The following is a 23,720-nucleotide window of genomic DNA, read 5'->3' as shown; positions in this document are numbered from 1 at the left end:
CACACACACACACACACACACACACACACAGATAGACTTTTTCGATCTCTTGTAAGAATTAATGCTTGCCCTTAGTCAAGTTGCAACGAACTATTAGTGTGGTAGCTTACAGTGTGCACTCGTACAGCAGTAACACCTGTCTGAACGCGGCGGAGTTACCTAACCCCGCCCTTTGAATTGATTAATTAAGTTATCTATTGCATGGGTTGCTAGCTTCCAGTGGCGGTGGTAGAATCTGTCCTCGAACAGTTCTTTGCATTATGTATGTATAGTTCCCGTACGTCCACCTAGGTCTGGATTCTCGACATTCAAGTGCGTCTCCATGTTCGGAACACAATTTCTTGACGAATTATATTCACAACAATTTCTAGGGCATGTTCGAAAGAGATGAAACATCGACGTGAACGAGAATCGCTTTCGTCAGTCTGTAGCGAACATGGCGTGGAGACTGGCACGATTGCGTACCAAATCACTTCCGTGACAGGTGAGAACATGTTCCTGTTGCACTACCGTATTCGTCCGTAATAACGCACTGGGCGTATAGCAAAGAAACAATTTTTTCTGGGCGTATATTAGGGCATGGGCGATATTTTGGTCTCAGGCGTATACGTGGGCGCAAAATGCTGTCGTTTGGCCAGTCATCATCTAGATACTTGAAGACAGAAATACCACAAATGCTTGCAATTATCTATTTGTAAGATCAAAGGTACTGGTATCCAAACAGTATCAGCATACACGCAGAAACTGGGCACTGGATGTTTGTCTATACACATGCGCGCAAACCAGAGTGGTCGGCCTGAAGCCAGGCAAAAGCATTTGGGTCGGTAATCGCAACGAAGACATGGGTCTAGCAGTTAGCACTTTCACTCAACACTGACACCACCGCATCAAATGCACACAGACAGAGACGAATGTTCTGCGGCCCCTATTGTTTTGTCTGCGCATGCGTATGCTGGGCTTAGACTTGGCCTTGGGCGTATAGTTGGGCATGGGCGTTTTTTCGGTCTGACAGGCGTATATACAGGCATGGGCGTTATTTCCGTATGGGCGTTATTACCGGCGAATACGGTAGTTAGGTATTTCTAGGTCTACGTAGTATCTAGGCATGACAAGAAATTGTGAAACGCTTTGGCCGAACACTTACATTGTGCAATTACTAGGGCTAGCTAAGCTTACCTCAGTCAACGTTCAAGTGCGTCTACTCTCCGTTCGCGTTGACTTTGACGTTTGTGTCGACCTTGATACAGTTTCGAAACTGTAAGCTTCCGGATTTTTCATAGTGCAGACGTATGTATTACACAGGCGGTTTGCTAGGGCTATTGCATATCAAGAGTCGTTAGTAGGGTTCTTGACTTAATGAGTCATTATGAAGGTATGGTCTTACAACAAGAATGCGACTACTAGAGGAAGTAGCCAATTAGCAAGGTCCGCTGCCTTGACATCAACACACAGTTGCTCTTGTTTCGCGAGTAGTTGTTTGGTATTTCTGACTCCTCTTCTCGTTCTGTTTCGTCTTGATAGCGTGAGACTTTCTCTACTGTTACCTAGCTTATAGCCTCGTACCAGACCCTCTCGCGCTGTCGTGCCCGATTCCCGTATAACACGACAACGCATTGTAATATGACCTCTAAATTGTACAGTTAATGGGATATCACTTAATCTGAGTGTGGTAACAAATACAGCTGTATCATTAGTCACGTCCGAGCGCAAAGTCAACGCGAACAGAGAGTAGCTAGCTAGGCAATAGGTAGGCAATACATGTACGTGCTAGAGGCTTACTATTGTTGAGCCTAGAGAGTAAATGTCACTCATTATGCCTTTTACTAGCTAGACAAGGACGTTAGTTTTAGCGTATGACTAGACAATTATACGGGAATCTAACCTCTATACATAGCTAGAAGCGATTTTATGTCCCGTATGTACACTCTCCTTTGATGACTACAGACTATTTACGGACTTTGCAGTCACACGAAACGACAGTCGCTTTGTGCGATTTTAGATAGATTGTAATTACATGTAGCGCGTTTAGAAAAATAGCGTCTAGCTCTAGCTAGCTAGTAGACTCGCGACAATTCTATCGTGGTCTCTAGTTAGAAGGCTCATAACTAGTACTGTGACTTACTAGTACTGTACCATGCTACCTATAGCTAGTTACTACTAGTGGGCTTACTACCACCTAGTACTGTACAAATAGCGCACAGTATTTTTATACGGGACTTTCCTTTGTTCACGTCAGTAGCGGCTCGTCATTTTTCTATTTTCTGTTCTACTTTGGTAGGTAAAATGCGTGACTGGGCCGGCGTTCGTGCGCCCCTTCACACAACCGACCATCTGAGAGTTCCCAATCGGATTGCGTTCGTTCTTCTCGGTGTCGCAACCGTCCTCCTCGTCGTTCTTCTTCTTCCCGAAGGAAACCACATCGGACGAACGCATCGACACCTTAGACGGATGTCGGCGACGACCTACAGTCAACTGAACACGACTTATCCTCACTCCTCGCCGATCTATACGAAGAACGGCGAGAGGAGGCTGCGCATTGCGGTCGTCGCCGACCTCGACAAGAAGTCGGCCGTTTCGAACGGCAAGAAGTCCGTTTCGACGTGGAAGAGTTACCTTCGACGCGGTTGGTTGATTCTGAGTGAGGGCAACGAGAATGCGAGAGTTGAGTGGGATAAACGAGCAATAACGCTGACGTCACGTGTGTCGGAGGGTGGACGAGGCATGGAGTTGTCCGACCTTGTGTTCTATAATGGGAGATTGCTGGCTGTTGATGACAGGACGGGCGTTGTCTTTCAGTTTCCCGCGTTCGATTGTCACTCGTGTACTGAGATGAAGGCAGTGCCGTGGTCTATACTGTCTGATGGACCTGGAACGGTTACAAAGGGATTCAAAGCTGAATGGATGACAGTGAAGGAGGGTCACTTGTTTGTAGGCGGACTGGGTAAACCGTGGACGACTCTAACGGGTGAGTATGAAAACGATCATCCACAGTGGGTGAAGAAAATCGGGCCAAATGGAGGAGTAAAACACTTGAGTTGGGTATCTCAATATGTATCAATGATGTCAGCTGTTGGCATTGAAGATCCTGGATATATAATCCACGAGTCTGCTGCATGGAGCGACAAACACAGAAGTTGGTATTTTCTTCCTCGACGAGCTAGCTCCGAGAAGTACAATGATGTAGACGACGAGCATCGGGCTACAAACCTACTCATAAAGGCAGACGAAAAGTTTAAGACAATCAATACCCAGCGAATAGGAATTCTAAGTCCGACGGTTGGGTATTCGGCATTCAAGTTTGTTCCAGGTACAGACGATGATATTATAGTTGCCGTAAAGTCGGAAGAGGACCAAGGGACGATAGCATCATATATAACAGTTTTTAATCTCGATGGGTACATCTTGCTTGACCCAGTACAGTTTGATGACGTGAAATACGAAGGAATTGAATTCATCTAAGCGGTTGCGCTTTTGCCTTTATTTATTGTTGTAATTAATATCTGTGAATAGTAATTCAACCGAACTGTTGCAAAAGAGAGTTGTCAAATTAGGTTGGAAAATAGTTGTTGTGGTTTTACACAATTGATATACCATATGTCCACTTTCTGGGCTGTCTACTATATATAATTGTACTCAGCTGTCTATGTACACTGTTGCTGCTGCTGCTGCCGCTGCTGCAAAGGGATTTAGGAAGGAGACAGGTACTGGCATTCTCTGCTATGATTGGCTCCCATCTGAACAGTAGTCAGGTCCCTGTGGGTAACAGTTTACATATCATTCTGTAAACAAACAACTTGTTTGTTGGTGCAGTTGTACCTCTGCTATTTTCTTATCCAACATCTGAAAGAAGTCTGTCTGGGAATCTGACGGTAATCTGTAAACAACAAAACGATTCTATCTTCTTGCTCGGACGGTTGACAATGACAACTGGTGTGTGTGTGTGTGTGTGTGTGTGTGCGTGTGTGTGTGTGTGTGTGTGTGTGTGTGTGTGTGTGTGTGTGTGTGTGTGCGTGCATGCATGTGCTTGCAAGCACATGTGTGTACCATGACTACACAGTCCCAGTGAGAACTAATCTCTATGATGCCGAAACGATGTCTCAGATACAAAATGTTACTCAGATACTGATCTTTTAGAACATGTGTGCCTACGTGTGCATATATGCACCTACGTGTTGATACATGCATGTTTTCATGACTGTAAGTTGTATAGGTAAAACATTAAACAGTCACTCCTAGAAAAGTCTAATTCTTCTATGATAACATTGCAGTGTTTTGATTAAGAGTCGATCGAATCCCAGTATGTTGTAAGAATGTACATATGACATAGGATTTGGATGACTTCGCTATCTCTCACAACACCACTAAAGCATGGCAGTGCAGACACTAGTTGAATCTTTATACACCGTGCCTTATACCCACTGATGCCTCACTACACCAAGCAAAACTCTCACCCTAGGATCACTACCTTGAATGTCATCAACCAAACGACATAATCGACCCTGCACTCATGTCCTGTTCCTAATGAAAAGAAGTCCTAGCTGAATCAAGCACTGCACTTTTACATTCCCTGCACATGATGTCACCGACTCTCTATACCATCCACTAGAGCTTCTACAAGCACCAGGACACATGAACATTTACTATTTTACCCTTTTAATAACAAAGAATTGTTTGCTTTAGTTTGTTTTCATTGTTTACTTCAACTTGTTGACTTGACCAAAAGACAGCTCTACAGGTGTGGTAGGACACATGTTTGATTATGACAGTCTGATTGCCCATATTTGCATTGTGACAGCAACACAGTTGGTATAGGAACCACACTGTGTAGTGACAAAGAAACAGAGAACACCTGACACACTTTCCTGTACCAGTTACCTGCTCCCGAATTAGTACCAATTATTACCACCTGACACAAACAAGAAACACAACTAAGACATACCAAAAATGGTTGTATATCTTCGGACTGTGTTTGTCCCATAATTTGTGTTACTAAGAGTTAGTCTGTTTGGTAAATGGCCTACTGGTAATAATCAATTTTAATTTGATGACTTCCACCTTGTCTGTCCGCTTTCTTGGATATCATTGTAATCTGTTTCATACTGACACAACCTTGATAGTCTCTAACTGTGACATGGTAGTCTACCCTACTAATAACAACCTAAAGCCTTGCAGCTCGTTACTGATATATTGAATTCCTTGATGAAGAACCGGATGTAAACATAAAAACATTGAATACAAACGGTCATTTTATTTGTTAGGCAATAGAGTGACTTAGTTGTTTCTGCTACTTAAACTGATACCATGGCAGTATTATACTTACAACAAATATTTCCTCGTACAAACATTCCTAACACTGAACTACTTACTAACAACAGTACATGCTAACATTCCTTAATAATATAAGAGTGGAATATAAGGCAAAATTTATGGTCAGACATCGTGAGCTAGCAAAAGAGGTTGACCCGACATTTTAAATTTTGGGCATTCATTCTTGTTTGATTCCTGTGTTTATTTGCTATCAAAATCAAACATAAATTTGGCTTGTTTGCTGTTGTTTTAATTTGTTGCATGGTTGTCTGGTGGTTTCAATTCATTGTAATTAAAATTTAGTTAAAGCAAGGCCTATAAAGTAATGACATGAACTGATCATGAGATGAGCAAGCTAATTATCAAGAGCATGTTATTGTTCAGCAAACAATGTAGTTACCCTAGGTTACCTGCCCTCCCAGTGGCCTTCCCACCGTTTGTCCTATTCAACTGCAGCTAGTGCAATAAATGGTACTTGAGGCTGCAGTTTTGGGTAGCTCATTGATTCCCTACCAGTACCATGGTTGTCCCCAGCATACAAAAGGCAAGGATGTTACCTGCCCTCCCAGTGGCCTTCCCACCATTCGTCCTATTCAACTGCAGCTAGTGCAATAAATGGTACTTGAGGCTGCAGTTTTGGGTAGCTCATTGATTCCCTACCAGTACCATGGTTGTCCCCAGCATACAAAAGGCAAGGCGCTCCGCCATGCTTTGCTGTATGAGTAGGCAGCGATTAGCTATGAAGACAATGACTTGTATTTGTATTTGAAAAGCGGGAAGTTGTTTCAGGCTAACAAGTAGTTCCTGGGATGCTTGGTTTGAAGATAAGACCAATTAGGACAAAGACTGCCATATGGTATGAACTTAATTGTAATACAAGTACTCGAAGATAAACAGTGGTGGTCTTGCACTCTCCCCACTATTTAGGTGAGTATCTGATGGTAACAAACGAAGTCTGTAGATGTCTGGCCTTCCTGTCCTAAATAAAGGGAGGTTCTTAACTTCTTGAGGTCTGGAAATTTTCCCACTCGTATTAATCTAGCTATCATGTGGTCAAGCACAGTGAACTAAGACAGAGAAAACCTTTTTTTAAAAAAAAGATAAACCACTTTGTTCCTTTTGTGCCTGAGCATTCTGTGACAACAGTTTGTGGCATCTCAGCATATGCAAACCTGCATCAAAGCTTTTGTGGTCGGGCCATAAAAATTGGAATGGGCGGGACCAAAATTTAAGGTGGGCGTGGTTATTTCCGCCGTGCCTTCCAAAAATCCTGGGAACACCCCTGAGTACTATCCATGCAATAACTACTACGCCTTGACTATTCAATCATGTAGGTACATGTATGTCTGATCAAAGCAAAATTATGGTCGGTCATGAACACCAGTTGGTCGGATGACCATTATATTCCACTCTGCTTATCTCAAGTTTGTGATAGAGATCTAGGACTGAGACTGACAGGCCTCTACAGTATAAGCTTTGATGACTCTTTATCTGCATAGTATCCTTTAATTAATTAAAGCAACCCATGGTAGGAATTATAAGTCTAGCCATATGTCTACTGCTAGAAAAGATGATATAACTGCTACAGTTGAGTTAGAAACACACTGTGATGGCCCTCCTGTCATCAATCAAGCGTGTGTGCACACACCACACACGCATGCATGCACGCACACATGCACACGCACACACACACGTACATGCACACACACACACACACACACACACACACACACACACACACACACACACACACATACACACACACACACACACACACACACACACACACACACACACACACACACACACACACACAGGGGTGGTGACCAGGTCTAGTATGTCAAAAGTGATGACAGAGACAACAGCTGGACATATTTTCATGTCCAGTAAATAGCACGACACATTTTCAGTAAAACTTGTCACGTAGCTCCTTGCAAATTAAACCCAAAGTGTGTCCTGAGCAATTTTGCTGGAACTTCTTTCACAGCAGAAACAATTCATTCAAATATGAAATGAAAATAATGAAGAACGAGGACAATGAGAAAACCCCAACCAATTCAGGTTTAACAACTCTATGGAACTTCCTTTGCTGACGGAATTTCATAAATCAGGCATAATGATTCTTAATTGATGTTTAATTGATATTCATAACATTGACACTTGTTATGACACCTGTTACCACTGAAACTTTCTTATAACCCTAGCAGCCTGTTGAGAAATAAATCAGAACTAACTCCACATGCATGTCCCCACTATACTTAATTAATTGACCAATGTAACACCTCTGTGTTGTAAGTTGGCAGGACAAAAAAGGATGGACAATATACTCACAAAAAGCTCAGACAATGTCTTCCGTGCTGACTAAACAAATGGATAATACGCTATCTCAGCTACACCACCCTGTACTATCACTGGTTTGCATACTACTATTACATCACTGTGTCATGTGACAACGATACTAGCTCTACATTTAGAAGTCGCCATGACAACTAGCATCATAACAATCAATGCTATTTGATGATCACCCACCACTACTTGCAACTATAATTTTTTAAAGGTCTGAATCTCTTGCAAGTCAAAACACTTATCAGTTGCCCTTTAAAACCATCAACAAACACAGCAGCAATCTTATAAACACATAAACATGACTGACACTTAAAACTCCCTTGCTAAGTATACATATTCATACTGTAAATCTTTGCCAGAAATATTAGGAAATGAAACCACTCTAAATTTAGGAGATTTAATCCCTCCTGTCCATAGCACTTACACAAAAAATTCAAAACAACTAATAACCGACTTACAAAATCTGGGGTTTAGGTATAGAGGGTATAGGTACAAGCAGCCTATATACAAGCCTACAAATTATAAGATGGAATTTCTTCTGCCAGGGTCCACATTCTTTACCTCCTGCGCCCAAACTAATCAAATCTATCTACACTTTGTATGTACGTCTGTATGCATGTACGTACGTATGTATGATCTGTAACGGTTGCATTGCAAAGAGATGAAACGAACGCATTACAAGTCACTTGCTGTCACCGCTGGACTACGCGGTACGTGCGACGTCGGCAGAAACGGTTCACCGTTGTCCAACTGCAGAGGCCTTCTCGTGAACTCATCCGCCTAGAGTACCACAACGTGAGACAACAGCCCAACTCCCTGCACAAAAAATCTCCTCACCCTCTCGATGTCACTCTTGATCCTCTGAAACAAATGCGAGTCTGACACCCTCCGTTGAACACCGTCTACTTCGACAGTCTCTGGTTCCGGTGTGGAAGCAGGTGCTACCGTCGAATCTGGAAGAAGCACGGCACGTGTAAATACACAAACAACATCAATACACAGACATAAATCACATGTTTTAGTGCACACTTTCGCCACGAACAAGCAGGGCGTGCAAACTGGTGTTTGTCCGCTCTAGATGTGACGTATACGTACCGTGTGTAAGGGAGTGTCCGTTCTGCTTCGAGACGTCGTCGGATACAATCGAATTCGCGTTCGCTGACACGGAAGCACTGCATCCCATAATACCGGCCGCTGCTCGTTCCATTCAATCGGACAGACGTGCAGTCCTGAAACCATAGAAGTCGACACTGACTCAATGACACACCGATCATCATGTTCACATCTTCACGCGCCGCCTCTTTCGTTTTCAACGGAAAAAAGGCACAGGAAACGTGGAGAAAAGCGGTACACAAAGTATATGAAACAGGAAGCAAATGCCCTGTATGGCATGCCGGCAGTAACCGCAGGTTGAGCATGGAAGCGTCAAAGACAGTTGCACGACGTGCATAACAAAACAGCAATCGTTGACACGTACCTTCACGTTCTCGACGGTATTCCCGAGACGTTAGCGACTGCAGGCGCTTGGAAATCGCGTCAGTTTATGTTGCGTCTCCTCGGTGAATCTACGCATGCGCCGTCATAGAGGGGTTGCGCAAAAATGAGTTCAGTGTGGAAGCGAATTCAGCGTGTGGGAAAGAGAGCGTCGAAGTTTCATTTCGAAGTGACATTTCAATGTCTGACGATAGAGCTGAGTTCGAATAAATGGTGAGTGTCGGCGACGGGCATTGTGATGGATAAAAAGCGAAATGACAGAAGAGAAATGAGATGACTGGTAGTCTGATGGTAACGCGTAGTCTGTAGGAAGTCAGAGAAAGGTTGTTAATGGCGATGGGGTGTGTTAGCTCTGTTTAGCAGGTGAAGGCGCTATGACTGTCTTTGTTTTCGCATTCATTCGGATGAGACAATACGACCACGCCCACCGCTCGGGTTTGCTTGTGGTTTCGTCGTGAGCTTCGGGACGCGACAAGGAGAATTGTATGTGGGTAGTATGGTTGGAAGAGTAGAGATAGAGAGATAGAGATTGACTGATAGATGGTTGGGAGGAAGGCAGAAACAGACTGACAGACAGACAGATTGTTTTATTCTCTCCCAAACTGTAAATGTAACAGTTAATTGCAGAAGTATCCTAAGCATTAGCAAAAACTACTGAAATGTCTGAAATCATAGCTACAGTATTATCCTAATGAACATAGTGTTGAATGTCTATATCAAAGAAAAAATTATCTATCTTACCTACGTGCAATCTACTTATCTTCCTTAATATAACTCTAGCATTACATCTCTGGATAATTATAGAAATCTGTCTACGCCATCTCGTCAGACAGACAGACAGACAGATTGTTAGTCAATTCAGTTCAGTTCAGTTCAGTATATTTTGCTTACTATACAGTGCATTTCAATTTCAATGATGATCTATTTCAACGCCTACTCTACCAATGACACTTTATATTATATTACTTTACAAAGGAACAAATCAAGCATGTAGTAAAGAAAGTGTTGTCTACCACAGACAGACAGACTCCTACAGGTATCATATGATAGTATTGGTATCAAGCAGCTAAGTATGATAGACAACATTTTTCTGGCACTACTGCTGTTCTAACATTTACTCCTAGTTTTGAAACAGTTTGAACAGTGGGAACAGCAGCTAAGGAGTACATGTACCTAAACATTCTTGCAAGATTATCTCGATCTTGAGATGTTGAGGGTAGGAGGAATGAGGCAACTTCTAGAGGTTTCAATACTCTTAATGAATTAACTCAATTTATCAAAAATTTATGTATGGACAGAGAGACAGACAGACAGGCGAACGGACAAACGGACAGTTAACCATGATACCAGAGTTATTCTTTACAAACTACGAGTCCTGGGGAGTTGTAGTCATTGTTGCAGAAATGGATGTGCAATGTAGTAGTGTGAACTAGTTAGTTAGTACATAGTTTGTTGTAATTGACACAGTGGTATTGATTTTGATACAGAGACAAAAGAGATTTATGCAAGCATTGTTATCGATCAATTCTAGTAGACATCCTTATTTTATTAATTAAGAGGATACTGGAACCATCAAAACAAGCGAACTAAGTCCTCTAACAAAACTATAACTTTAGAGTTGCTACAATAATCAGCAACTTTCTATTTCAATTTAAACCCAGTATTTTAACTTTGATCATTGTGCTTAATTGATAATATTAGTTAATAACTAAATGCATTTTGTATTGCTTGTTTATTGTTTTGGCTTGCAAGCTACCTACTCTGGTTGTGTATTTTTGTTGGTGTTTTAATAGTGAACACACAAATAGACAAAGCAGACAGATAACAGACAAGGGATTGAATAGATAGTGGCATCTAACTGATTAGTATGGCACTTTGGTAATATTTTGTAGGTCTCCAAACAAACTTGTTGTTATATGGTCAAGAGGCAGGAGGAAGTTGAAATCTAAGGTAGGGATGCAGTGTGTCTTATCGACTGTTGTAAGGATCTCTATTTAGTATGCTGTGTTTAGTCTTTGAAATGGCAGCCTGGCATTAGCACCTCCATAATTGGTGTTATGGTGTGGCCTGACACTGATACTGTTGAGGCTGAAGTGAGTCTCTACAAGGTTGTACTGCTGTTGTTATGTGAGTCATTACCATGTTTGGTGATTACTTTGATTGTTATGTAGGATTCAAGACACAGACAGTTTGAGTCAAAAGCGTGGACTTTTAGCATAGAGGATGTAAGTTGTCATTAGTTTCTGTAGCCAGACCCTTTCCAGTCGTCATACTTCTGGTGACTTCCGGTGATAAAGGGTATGGGGAAATGCTTTTGATGTAGTTGTTCTGTCACTCTCATTATTCCACCCGATTTTGGTGGAGTAAAGAGGTGTCTAAAGCAGCATTTACAGGGAGCCACTAAATTGTGTCCCAGGCTTACCTTGACCCTGTTTTGCATTCACACGTTTGTGGCCACCATTGGCAAGCTAGATGTGCAGGGTCTGAAGTGCAAGTCAATCGCAAGGTCCAGAGCTTTATATACGGCTCTGGCATGGTCTAAACAATGCCGGGATGCAGAAGCGTGCTATGGACTGACGAAGAGGTAATGGCACGCATGATGAGAGTGTGCAAAACCAGCTCAATGGCAGACTAATATTTCTTGAAAGCACGTGAGATGAATTCACAATCTTTTGCCATGATTAGCTACATGCATACTAGTCAATGATAGGTGGAGCTATATCATGGATCGGGGCTCGACCCGGCATTCAAAAGTGTCATGCTTGTGGGCCTGGGGCCAACCTCGGCCCGAACAATTGTCAACACACAAGTCGGGTTCGGTTCCCATAACGTTGTGTAAACAGAGCGCAATGGTGTCTGATGGCCTGTCAACGTTCATGGTTCACATGGCAATGCACATGTCATCTATATTGCCGTTGTTTTTTCACCGATCCACTAGATGCTTTCTAAGTCTCGCATAGCCAGAGCCTACTCGTCATCATACTTCCGACGGGAAAGGAAGTGTGATGGCAGGTAGGGTCTGGCTACACAAGACTAGATGCATTCTACCTTCCTGTTGCATAATATTGACATCAGCTGCATGGTAACATTTGTGGTCTCATCTTATCTTGTTCTGTGATTGTCTCTGTTGCATTATTCGTCACTCTCATTTTGTCACTAGCAGTTTTCGAGTGACACCAGCACGTCTTGTACTCAGACGAGTGCCAAGTATGAATGTCTTGCCTCTGCTTGCGGATCAGTAAAACAAAGACGGTGATTCTGATTACATTTGGCATGCCCATTGTCATGTAAACCATGAATATGGATAGGCCATCAGAGACCATTACACACCTCTTTACCCCACCAAATGCAGTGGGATAATGAGAGTGGCAGAACAGCTACGTCAGTGGCATTACCCCAGACTCTTTCTTGCTGGAAGTATGAGGGCAGTGAAGGGCCTGGAGTCTAAGTTGTCATGTGCAAGTGTAACGTGTGATAAGTGCTGCAAATCTTTATCTTGTCGCCCATCACAAATGGAACTGACATTTTTAGTACTTTGAATGAGTCTGCTCAAGTTGTAAATGTACTTCGATCTACAAAACAAACTTAGAAACAAGGCAACATGAGGGAACTTGAAGCTCTTGATTGCAACAATTTTGAGATTAGTCAGAACAGATTGGTCTGCTATCCAGCTACAGTTCTGAGTTTTATCACTGGAGTAAACAAACTATATTCATGAATGTGACAAGACACCTGACGTTTGCTTGTCACACGTCTGTCTTTTCTATGGACTTCCTCTCGCACAGATGCAAACGTGTACATCCTGTATTTACAGTTGTGAAGTTATATGGACATGTTGTTGACTAATTTTAGCATCTTTTTAACTTGACTGTCTTTTTCTATTTGACGTAGGTAGCTGCTGGAGGTCAGAAGAAAGTACTAGCTTCCGCAAACATCAACATGGTTGATTTCGCTAGTGCTCTTCCTACTACTACCGATCAAAAGATTGCACTGAAGAGACAGTCCACTAAAGTCAAATCTTGTTCACTTGAATTCCAACTGTCTTGTCGATTTCTGAAAGAAGGGAAAGCTACGTGAGGAGAATTGTGATCATTTTAGTATGACACACATGTCTATCATTTTGTGTTGTTAGTGATGATGACATGCAGAGTTTTGCCAGTCAGTTGAGTCTGAACGACTTGGGTTCATTAGATGATTTAGCTGGCAATTATGAATACTCGGACGTGGAGACAGATGAGGAAACTGATATGCAACTCAAGCGTTGTAATGATGCAGAACGAGAAGGAAGTGGGTCTGCTCTTGTGACGGCCAATGGCTTTGATTATAAAGATCTTGGAGGAGAACGAACGTATGGTGTGCAACTTGTGTTAGTATATTATGCTGGCTACAAAACGTTTTGTGAAGGGTGAGTCCTAAGAGATCTGAACGAAGTGTAAGTTGTACTCCTGAACCTTCTGAACCTTTGAAACAGCTTGAACCCAACCAGGTATAGTTTCTTCTTTTGACATTCTATTGTTTGTGTGTCATTGCTTATTTGTCTGAAGGTTTGTATCTGTTTCTCTCTTTGTCTGTATGTCTGTTTATCTGTCTGTCTGTGTGTCCTTTGAACAACTACAACTAACTGTTATGAACTAAACTAAGGGATCAAATGATCCCCTGTCTTCTAAATGACTATGAGTGACAGCTGTTTGTCTGTCTGTCTGTCTGTCTGTCTGTCTGTCTTGTCTGTCTGTCTCTGTTTGTCTGTCTGTCTGCCTGCCTGCCTGTCTGTCAATACATATATTTTTCATAAATGAACTCTATCACCAAAGCAATAGCTAATCCACGTGTCCATTACATCTAAGTACATACATGAAGACTGGCAAAAACTGCAATGCACACTAAATACGCACCAATTACATTATAACTAGACAGAAGGGACTTGTTGTTCCAGTCTCTAAATGTTTGTGTCTGTCGACTGAGCTGAAGTCTTCCTGCAGCTGTATTGAGGGAGGAGAGATGACAACTTCTTCGCCAAGGTCTTGCTGTTACATCTCTGAAGTTGCGCGGCAAATCCCTTCCTCCAATAATTCAAGAATTCTGGGGCATTTGGGTTACCTTCTTCATTGACTGAACTGCTTGATAGATGTTGCAGATATTGCAAAACCTTTTACCCCCTTTTCCAAAGTGCTTGAAGACAAGGGTGCGTGGTCTCTTCTCTGAATTGTACTTGTTCTATGTTTTCTTCGAGCCTCATAGCCACCGCCCATCTGTGTACGTGCAGTTGGGAAAGGTTTCAGAGCTCCAGGGATGGGCGAGAGATACATGTAAGTCGATGGTAGATCCCGACTGTGTGTCAAACACAACAATATCCGGCCTATCCTCAGTATTTGTATAGCGATTTACGTGGCTCTCTACAGTGGTTTATGTGTAGACTTCTCAGATAATCTGACTATAAAGACACAATTGATTCATGAGACCAAACGGGCCTCTGCCCAGCTTGCAGGTTATTGGATGGTATCCGCTGTCGGCGATGTTTGATCCGATCCACATTACAATTCTCCACTCAATCTGTCTGTCTGTCTGTCTGTCTGTCACTCTCACTCTGTCTGCCTGCTTGCGTACTAATTGTGTACACTATTTTTATTGCTTTGCACGCATTAATGTCTAATTCTTTGCAATAAGCAAGGAATGGTTGTTCTGTTGCTGTGACTAACAGCTACTCCGACTTATCTCTTAGGCATCAGCAGTCTCAAGGTCTGATGATCTCCTAGGTTTGACAAAGACAAAACAACTCATGTACAAACTCTCTAATTTCTTATTTTTTTACAGGATGGTGTAAACAGGTCACAGAAGGGTATCGTGGAGTGAAGCTGACTAACTTGACCACATCATGGAGGAACGGCTTGGCATTCTGTGCTCTCTTGCACAGATTTTATCCTGATATGATGTAATGTAACATGTTTTATAGACCGTAGAAGCATGAGTGCAATTAGTCCCTATTATCTGGCCTTGTCTGCTCGCTTACCTATTTCTGCGACCCGTGTTCTCATTGACACATAGTAACCCATGCTCAAACAGTAACCCGTGAATCACTATAAGCAGCAACGTGCTGAACAAATGTTTGCACACTTTCATCTGTGCAACGCAGTCTTGGAGCTTTGAGGCAAGCCATGTGGTCACCAAAATTGTTCAGAATATGGCGGCTTGTATACTTGTAATACTATACTGGCAATGTCCTTTTTTGATGCATGTTTATTGGTAGCAATAGAGCCATCCTATTGTACATGAATGGTATTGTCCAAAGATCATAGGTACCAGTATATTTTCTGTCAAGGAGGGTTGAAAATACTAACAACCCATGCTCGAATAGTAACCCATGCTCTGAGGTGATTGAAAAATAGTAACCCTGGGTTACTGATCATGGAAATTTGATATTTTACTGGCCACAATAAGTACATCTGATGTATCCAGTGATGTGTTTGTTAGCAAAGGAAACATCAAGATGTGTGACAATGTACATTCAAACAATAACATAATGTACTTCACGGTATCTCGTAGTGTGGCTTGAAGCACGGTGGCTTGGAAATTGTCTCCAGTTTTGATTTGACATTATTTGTTGCTGTGCATACAATGAGTAAACTTATTACTCTGGTTATTGAAGCGCTTCTAGACATAGCAGCTGCTGCATTGTCTCGAGACGTGCTGTAAGTCAGACAGACAAGAGTAGTGTCACTTCTAGCACATACATGTTGTGTACTGCTACATGTACAACTGTGATTCACACAACAGACAAGACACTATCACAAAGCCAGAAATTGAAACAAATTGTAGGCTTTGATGCTTACTTGAAAGAAAGTCAATGACATCCTCATTGTTTCAAAATACAGTTAACAGAAAATGTTCTTCTTACATCAATGTGCAAAACAAGGTTGCTCTTCTTAAAGTCTGCTTTCTGTTTCAGTGACTATGGATCATTGTCACCGCATGATATATTCAAGAATAATAATCTGGTCAGTACACTGTGCTCAAAGTATATCATGTTGGTTGCTCTACCATTTGTCTCATGTTGTGTATTCTATTTCTGAAGTCATTTTTATTGTTAGCATGCTTGCTTGTATTGTTTGTGTCTGCTTGTCTGTCCCTTTGCAGTTGGTCGGCATGTCTGTTAGTTATTGTCTTTCTGCTTGCTTGTCTACATATCCTGTCAAGTACCTGCCTATCAGATAAGGTCTACTAATCTTACTGTAACATCTTTAACTTTTGTCGTGATCTGTGCTTTCAGTAGCTGATGAGTATATTGTACTGTATTGTACTGTTTAAGTAAGAATTTGCACATCTTGCCTTACCTTTTGTAGAATGACTTGTCTTGCGTTTATTGTAGGCATTTGGAGTCTTTGAAAAGATTGGTGTACCTCGGCTGTTAGATCCACGTGATATGGAAAAGCTGGCTGTACCTGATCGTTTAGCAATCATGACATACTTGTTTCAACTTAGAATGCACTTTGAAGGTCGTCAGAGGTCTGGTATTGTTGAACAAGATGCAGTAGCAAGCTCTGAAATTGCCTTAGTGGTAGAGCCACAGAAGGGATCGGGACAAGCTTCTGTCACAGATCCAGCTGCTGTTGGTGCTGCTGAGTTGTACGAAATGGCAGATGCAGAAACAGACAGTGACGAGGAAGGAAGCAATGAGGAGAAAGATGAGGATCAGGTTGACATGCAGAATCAAATTGTCGATGTGAAGCAACAAGATGACAGCAAACATGCGAGCAACTCTGAGGACGAATCAGCAGAAGACGATGATGATCATTCAGATTCCAGCAGTAGTAGTCAAAACTCATACAAAGAAGAGCGAAGAGCTAAAATATCTGCAGCAGAAGCACTTGATATCACAATTGCTCAGACACTTGAAATTACAGCAATCACAGCAGCTGCAGTCCAGGAGCCTGTGGAGAGAGCGAATGAACAAAGAAGTCGGAGCATTTCAGACAATGATACAGACCAGAATGAGGAGGAGAAGGAGGAGAAAGTAGAAAAAGGTAAAGTATTTGTGGCTGCTGAGGACAGGGACAGCAGCAAGGAGGAGGAAGGAGAAATTGAACAAGAGGATGATGAAAAAGACAGTGTAGAGGAGGAAACAAAGCTACTCAATCAAGACTTTGAAGTTAATACGATGGGGGAAATTTCAGATTCATCTGTGCAGGCAGTTGAAAGTGTGGCTTCTTCTCATCAACACAAAGTCAGTGAACCACAAACAGCAAAGCTAAAACTCAAAGAACTTAATGTGGGAGCTGAAGGTGGTGATTCACCTCAACCACAAGTATGCATGTCAACTCGTGTTATTAATTAAGCTTGGTTTGTATATACATTGTATGGCTGTTGCTTTGTTGCTAGAAGCCACCACGTCGGGTACTACCCTCTGTGCCTAAAGATGCTCCAGCTAGTCCCAGAACTGAGCGGGTAAGTGGGTGGATGGTGTCAGATTTGCTGTTGGTATAGAATAGTTTGTTGCTAGGCTGTCGAGCGAGCAAAACTTGCTGAAATGAGAATTATGGAGCGGCTAAAAAAGAGGCAGCAACAGAGTGAAGAACAAGGCATTTCTTTGGAAGCCAAGGACAACGAGTTTCTACTTGGAGACCACAATAGGCATGAGATATGTGGAGACTCCAACCATACACCAGCAACTGAAGCAAGTAACCAAGAAGAACTTAGAACAGATAGCAGAGAGACACACAAGTTGAAGAGTGAAGATCATTCTTTATGTAGAGACAAACCAGTCACAACCGAGGGTCAGGTCTCTTCTTGCAACTTCAAGACAATTGGAGACGAGAGTTTAGAACAGTCTTTTTCTGGATCAGCTAATCAAATGCAGGTTTGTTCTTCACTTTTATCTGATGACATAGCAACCGAAGCAAGTATAAAAGATGAAGGCAACGTACGTGTAGTAGCTGCTGCCACAAAGAAGCATGAAGCATCACCAGTATCAGCATCAACCAAACATGAATCAGAAAAAGGTTCAATAAAACGAAAAGCACCACGTCCTCCAGCACAGCAGCATCAGAGACAAAGTCCAAATGAGGAAACAAAAGATCAGAAACAAGAAACAAGAAAACCAAGATTGCCAAGATCTGCAAGGTATAGAATGGAAAGTCAGGCATCTATAGAAGACAGCAAAGTAAAGAAACGAGCACCTGCTCCTCCTAAAACACAGCGTAGTGAAACAAAAGTAGAAAGTAACAAGAAACAGAAAAGGAAAGCACCAGGTGCACCTCCATTGACTAAACAGAGAGAAAGTTCTCAGAATATCACAATAGAAGAAAACGTAAATGAAGAAGCTAAAAAGACAGAAGAACGTCAACACGTAGAAGTATCTGCAGAACTCGAGAATACTCGGCCAATAAGGAAGGACAAGCGACGAGCACCACAACGTCCTGGAAGCACAACAGAAAAACGAGGAAACGATGTTGATAAAAGTAAGCAACCATCAAACCAAACTGTTGAATTGACAGACAAGCCCAAACCGCGAAAGAGAAAAGAGAAGGCTCCAGTACCTCCCGTGGCAGCTGCCACTCAACCCGTGGCAACGAGAGATGAGATAGCTTGGGCAGAGAAACAGTTGGAAGAAAAGAAGGCTGAAGATAAGGAGAAAGAAATGCAACCCTCAATTCCGGTGAAAACATCTGTTAAATTGTTGTGTGCTGTATGTGTAGTAAAGTTGTATTGTTGTGTGTAGGCCAGTTATGAAGTTGGTGGTTGGGAAGTAGGTTCATTTGACATTTACCACAACTAATTGCTTAATTTTGGTTGCCTAGGAGCTTCCGATGCAAGATGCCAGTGAATATGTTTCATCAGAACGTACTGTGTTACGTAATAGGCAAGATGAGCTTGATAGGAAAGCAGTCGGGCTTGAGAAACAGCTTAGACATGCAATGAAATCAGGTCTGGCAAGTGAAGGCGTAAGTGGTGTACAGCCATGTGATTGGGTGTGATTGTCAGGCAATCTGCAGAGGGAGGAGGTATTGATGCAGAGCTGGTTTGCTCTGATTACCGAGAAGAATGGACTAGAAAGGAGAGAACAGGAACTTAACTTGCTGTAGATATCATTACGATGTTGCAGTGGCATATGTCGAATATCGTTTTTGTGTCCTGTAGGGAACAGGAAGAGAACCTGGAGAGAAGACATGAGTTGCTAAAGAGAGAACTACGGAAGATTAGTACCCTTGAAGGTGCAGTTTCTAACTCATTTGTCAGTCTGTCGGTGTGTGTCTATTTGTGAGTTCTTGTACATGAACATCGAGAGATAAATACAGATACGACACAAAAACTGAAGTTTTGGTATAATAGTCTCGACTCCAAGTGCCATGGAAACAATTACAGATATATAGAGAATTTTCATTGCCATTTCTACTAACTGTGTAGTTCTCTTAATCCTGTTAAGGAGTTTCAGCACATAATATTATGTATTAGAGTATAGCCATTCATCTTTGTTTCATGGTCTTGTATCTAGTGGCTAGTGTTTTGTGTTGGCTGTGTATCAGTTTGTTAGCTGAATGCTTTGTGTGTGTGTGTGTGTGTGTGTGTGTGTGTGTGTGTGTGTGTGTGTGTGTGCACGCGCTTGCCAACTCTTTGCAATGTAGTATCACATAATTGGCCATCGACTTCAAAATCTGCCAAGTGAAGGCTCCTTTACAGTACTGGCCGAGGCCTAATAACCAGACATGTATAGTCAGAATGCCGTTGTGCAGGGTGAGAGATTCTGCCAGCGTTAGCATATCAAAAGAAACATGGCAGAGTTATCAGCATGCTGCATTCAGTCTCATCCCTGTTGTTTATTTAGTTATTGCCATCTTTAGTCTCTATGGCTTATGTTTCTGTCAGGTGTTATTATAGTATACAGTGATATAGGCGTGGTAATTGCCATATGGTACCTACTAGACTGGCAGAAGTCGCCACAAGATCGATATCGTGAAGACATGCTTCTCAAAGAACTAGTACAGGTTGTAGACAAGCGAAACGAGCTGGTCATGGTTGAAGAAAGAGATCACAAACTGTAAGTCAATATAGACACAATTGTCATTGCATGTCTGGATAAACAGTTTGCAATTTACAGAGCTGCTGAGGAAGATGCTCTTGTTGAACATGCATTGTCATCCTCAAAACTCTTCAAAGGAAAGAAAGTAGATGATCCACCATGTGTAATCCAGTGACACGATGACAACTGGTTTGTAAAAAAAAGATGCTTCTGGCGTTGATAAATTGGGATAAGAAATGTATGGATTACTGTAGTTTATTTTGACATGCAAATGTCTGACAGCAAGTTGCATATTTGCAATGCATTATCATTAGAAGGTTCAAGAACAGAAGTGTTCCATTGAATTATTGCACGTTACTGGCACTTGTCAGTGAAATAAATAAAATCTTGAGTTTAAAGTTTACAATGCCATTGCCAAATACTGAAGGTTTCTAGACGCCATCTGCATTGCTGGACTTTGACGTGTTTGTGCAAGAGCAATAGGTTAGTGTTGCTGTCTCTTGACTAGGCACGTGATATGCCATGGTAAATGAATAAACTTATCATAACAAAGTAATCTCAAGGGGTAGTGTCTCATGGGCATTGCCAATATGCATTACAATGTCAAAACCTAATCATTATAATGTTACTCTACAGTAGACACTCTAGTAAACAAATACCTATTAAATGACTAGTCTTCTCAACACTGTAGGGAAATTAAAATACAAACCAATGCTCTACACACGAACATTCTATTGAAATGTTTCTACATGTCTAATGATACCTATTTATTTGAAATAAATTGGCAATATTTATTTACCTACAATACCTACCCTCTTGAAATCTTGACTATCTGTCTATCTAACTGTAATATATTCTGGAATGATGTTACTTTCTGTTTATTGCACAAAGTGACTTAGTGCGTCTCGTTCACTCACTACATTATTGCCATCACTGTGTCCATAGACGAGATGGCCATTTTGTGGAATACTGCTGATAGCACCTGTAATGTCAAAAATTGTGTTAGATTGCAATTTTTGGATGTCACAATATAAGTAAGGTGTCTCTGTTGATGAATGCCGACCTGGAGGCTGTAACTAAATGTGCACGTGCACTTGAGCAATCAATGCTTGAATAGGTACACACATGCCAGTACATGTGTATACCAGTACATGTAGACATGTACTCTACATTCTGTATGTACATGTGTACTGTTTTACTGTACTAATTAGTCAGTCAGTGAGGAATAATTGATAGCTGGCTCGTTGGCTCTGACCCAGTGACATATGAAGACGCATGCTAGATTATGAGCAGGGGGGCTGTGCTGTGGACGCCATGGGCGAAAAGGACTTTCTGGAATGTCCTAGCTTTTTCTTTTGTCTTTGGAGTGCTCAAGGTATGCACAATACTGATGTGGACCTACTCTCTGCACCACTAGCACAAAAGATACCAGCCTCCCTTCTGGGGACCTCATAGGGCTCTAAATGTGTGGACAAAAATTGTTTCACTGAGCGAGGGGGTTTCAGTCTAGTCTCCCAGCCCCCTGCTTCCTACGCCAGTGTAACGTAGCAACGAAAGCGACATATTATGTTACAAATTTTCTCTCCCCCCATCCAAAGGAGCTTCCGCCGACCCTGAGGGAGGCATGCGACTGGATCCGGATTACAAAAGAACACACATGCACAATTCATCTTTTAGTTGCCGAGTGTAGTTTAATTTCTTACGAGCGGAATGACTGCGTGACAGTTAAGTAACTATAAGTGCGGAAACATCTAGAGACAAACAGCGTCTTACCGCAGTGATGGTTGACGCGTAGCTCAGTGCTATAGTTATGATAGCAGAGACTTTCAATTTCGTTTCAAAAACGTCCGTGTCAGTCTTTGCTCCCCAGAGGTAGGATAGGTAGATACCCGTAGCCAGAGCGAGCACTGCGATCACCAGCATAGCAACCATCCCAAACAAAAGCAGAAGGCGTGTTGTTTTCTCTTTCGCGAGATGGCTGTGTCCAATAATGTCTAGAATGACGAACACAATGCCGGCAACGCACACAATTGCTCCAACAGCTATGGCCAGTCTGCAAGCCTCAATTTTTCCTGTATTGCCGAACTCAAATCCAAACCCGCAAAACTCCACTGAAAAGATTTCAACTAGCACTTCTCTGTCTGTCAATGAAGTCATGACGCTTCCGAACACCTTCGATGATGAACACGAAAACACGTACGTACTTGAGTTCATGATATCACAATTTAACGAGAATGTTATAGACATATACCATTAGTAGAACTTTGGTTACAACCCTGACAACGAAGTTTTGTGAATTAATCATTGCAAAGAGAGTTCTCTGAATTCTGCTGAGTACAGTACACCGTAGAAGTACGTACACCGGGCTTTCGCGAAAGGCTATTGATTGGTGTTTAGCGGTTGCTATGTTACGTTGCGTGCCACATTGTAGGAGGAGCTTACCTACACGTAGGCCTTTACGCTGTTGATTAATTAATCAACACAATTAAGCTAATAATTAATCAGAATCCTTAGTTAACTACAGCTGATCCACTAGCAAGGACAGCTCTCTACACAATCTATAGACCGAAATCAGTAATCATCGCTCACGGAAGCCACACGTGCATTTTAGTTGGCTGTGATTGGTCGAAATCAAGGTACTAATTCCGATGTGACGTGCTGAGCTTCCGGTTCAACGCTCAAATTTGAATTTTAGTGTGATGCGCCGCGACGCTCAAGCGTTCGCATATTGTAAGTCCAGCCTAGTTAGCTAGCGTAGACTTGAAATGGTCGCAACAAAGTTGCTGTGCTCAACTAGAAGTCTGCAGACCGCATCTGGCATTTCTATACAGCTGTCATGTAAACAGAACTGCGCAAACTTGAATGACCGTACACGCCCCACGCGTGTACTGACATCTAATGCTGTCTGTGCATTATGTAGAGTAAAATAGAATACATGCACAGTAGTTCTCTGAAGGAAAGTCATGGACAGTGTTGCTCTGCCTGTAGCTATGTAGTGCCATGCAGGCATCCTGGGATAAAACTCTGGGGATTCGGCTAGTAGTGTGCATACGCTGATATGCCCATGCCATGTTGACGTGGCTCTGCAGCTTTGGCGCTTGGCGCTTATCACGCAATAGCGCCAGTTCGCACCCCTGATGCTACTAACCCAGATGACAAAGTTTTGGCGAGCCAGGAGGTGGCTAGGCTCAAGAGTCTGGACACTAGGAGTTGGTCTGCAAGCGAGGTAAGGAACAAACCTGGGGTGCATTTCTTTTACCTAGTTCAACTAATCCATATTAGATGGTTGAGTAATCCGTCTAATCCGCGTATCGGCTAGATTAGCTGGATGAGCTAAAAGAAATGCACCCGTGGATACACAAATGCTGCATGCGTTATTACTGTCTATAGGACCGAAAGTTTTATCAAAATTTTACATCACGTATCATTCTATTCTGATTTACTCTCCCAAACACAAGGATATTGTACACTTTCAGACTCACACGTCTAGTGGGCGTGGCTTTCAAGCATTTTGTTGTACACCACTCTTCAAGACGCTCGAGCCTCGACACGCCTCCTGAGT

The 23,720-nt window shown here is 42.2% G+C and overlaps 4 protein-coding genes across 4 annotated transcripts; 2 read left to right on the top strand and 2 right to left on the bottom strand.

Moving 5' to 3' along the window:
- The first annotated feature begins 1,925 nt into the window (after nt 1-1,925).
- Nucleotides 1,926-3,478, top strand: LOC134191655 (soluble calcium-activated nucleotidase 1-like). The gene has a single exon (XM_062660273.1). It carries the CDS (start codon nt 2,284-2,286, stop codon nt 3,457-3,459), a length of 1,176 nt encoding a protein of 391 aa, XP_062516257.1. The 5' UTR covers nt 1,926-2,283; the 3' UTR covers nt 3,460-3,478.
- Nucleotides 3,479-3,617: 139 nt separating this feature from the next.
- Nucleotides 3,618-9,238, bottom strand: LOC134191656 (uncharacterized). Its single transcript, XM_062660274.1, has 6 exons — nt 9,131-9,238; nt 8,749-8,882; nt 8,491-8,606; nt 8,333-8,433; nt 3,817-3,874; nt 3,618-3,753 (listed from the first exon to the last, which is right to left on the bottom strand). Exons 2-6 carry the CDS (start codon nt 8,858-8,860, stop codon nt 3,718-3,720), a joined length of 423 nt encoding a protein of 140 aa, XP_062516258.1. The 5' UTR covers nt 8,861-8,882; nt 9,131-9,238; the 3' UTR covers nt 3,618-3,717.
- On the top strand, nt 9,214-20,584 carry LOC134191654 (EH domain-binding protein 1-like). Its single transcript, XM_062660272.1, has 19 exons — nt 9,214-9,360; nt 11,040-11,097; nt 11,160-11,255; nt 11,319-11,372; nt 13,039-13,220; nt 13,280-13,495; nt 13,552-13,633; nt 14,867-14,900; nt 14,959-15,076; nt 16,091-16,139; nt 16,511-17,446; nt 17,521-17,586; nt 17,642-18,796; nt 18,860-18,886; nt 18,939-19,065; nt 19,123-19,219; nt 19,279-19,352; nt 20,062-20,176; nt 20,237-20,584. The coding sequence occupies exons 1-19, from the start codon at nt 9,254-9,256 to the stop codon at nt 20,331-20,333; spliced, it is 3,690 nt and encodes a 1,229-aa protein (XP_062516256.1). The 5' UTR covers nt 9,214-9,253; the 3' UTR covers nt 20,334-20,584.
- Nucleotides 20,585-20,740: 156 nt separating this feature from the next.
- Nucleotides 20,741-22,523, bottom strand: LOC134191427 (uncharacterized). Its single transcript, XM_062660045.1, has 3 exons — nt 22,410-22,523; nt 21,932-22,330; nt 20,741-21,140 (listed from the first exon to the last, which is right to left on the bottom strand). The coding sequence occupies exons 1-3, from the start codon at nt 22,461-22,463 to the stop codon at nt 21,075-21,077; spliced, it is 519 nt and encodes a 172-aa protein (XP_062516029.1). The 5' UTR covers nt 22,464-22,523; the 3' UTR covers nt 20,741-21,074.
- Nucleotides 22,524-23,720: the final 1,197 nt, after the last annotated feature.

This window comes from Corticium candelabrum, chromosome 15, assembly GCF_963422355.1.
Source record: "Corticium candelabrum chromosome 15, ooCorCand1.1, whole genome shotgun sequence".
In the NCBI taxonomy this organism is placed as follows: Eukaryota; Metazoa; Porifera; class Homoscleromorpha; order Homosclerophorida; family Plakinidae; genus Corticium; species Corticium candelabrum.
The sequence above is the reverse complement of the archived record's forward strand: the minus strand, read 5'-3'. Positions and strand labels throughout refer to the sequence as shown.

What these genes read in the sequence shown, in the direction of transcription:
- LOC134191655 (XM_062660273.1), top strand. Translation starts at nt 2,284, where the DNA reads ATGCGTGACTGGGCCGGCGTTCGTGCGCCCCTTCACACAACCGACCAT.
- LOC134191656 (XM_062660274.1), bottom strand. Translation starts at nt 8,860, where the DNA reads ATGGAACGAGCAGCGGCCGGTATTATGGGATGCAGTGCTTCCGTGTCA. An exon ending in TCAAGAGTGACATCGAGAGG is followed by an intron (nt 8,434 to 8,490) that starts GTGAGGAGATTT and finishes GTGGTACTCTAG; the next exon opens with GCGGATGAGTTCACGAGAAG. An exon ending in GCGGTGACAGCAAGTGACTT is followed by an intron (nt 3,875 to 8,332) that starts GTAATGCGTTCG and finishes TGTTGTTTACAG; the next exon opens with ATTACCGTCAGATTCCCAGA.
- LOC134191654 (XM_062660272.1), top strand. Translation starts at nt 9,254, where the DNA reads ATGAGTTCAGTGTGGAAGCGAATTCAGCGTGTGGGAAAGAGAGCGTCG. An exon ending in CTGAAAGAAGGGAAAGCTAC is followed by an intron (nt 13,221 to 13,279) that starts GTGAGGAGAATT and finishes TTGTGTTGTTAG; the next exon opens with TGATGATGACATGCAGAGTT. An exon ending in AAATGCAACCCTCAATTCCG is followed by an intron (nt 18,797 to 18,859) that starts GTGAAAACATCT and finishes TGTTGTGTGTAG; the next exon opens with GCCAGTTATGAAGTTGGTGG.
- LOC134191427 (XM_062660045.1), bottom strand. Translation starts at nt 22,463, where the DNA reads ATGATTAATTCACAAAACTTCGTTGTCAGGGTTGTAACCAAAGTTCTA. An exon ending in TAACCAAAGTTCTACTAATG is followed by an intron (nt 22,331 to 22,409) that starts GTATATGTCTAT and finishes TCATCATCGAAG; the next exon opens with GTGTTCGGAAGCGTCATGAC. An exon ending in ACGCGTCAACCATCACTGCG is followed by an intron (nt 21,141 to 21,931) that starts GTAAGACGCTGT and finishes TTGACATTACAG; the next exon opens with GTGCTATCAGCAGTATTCCA.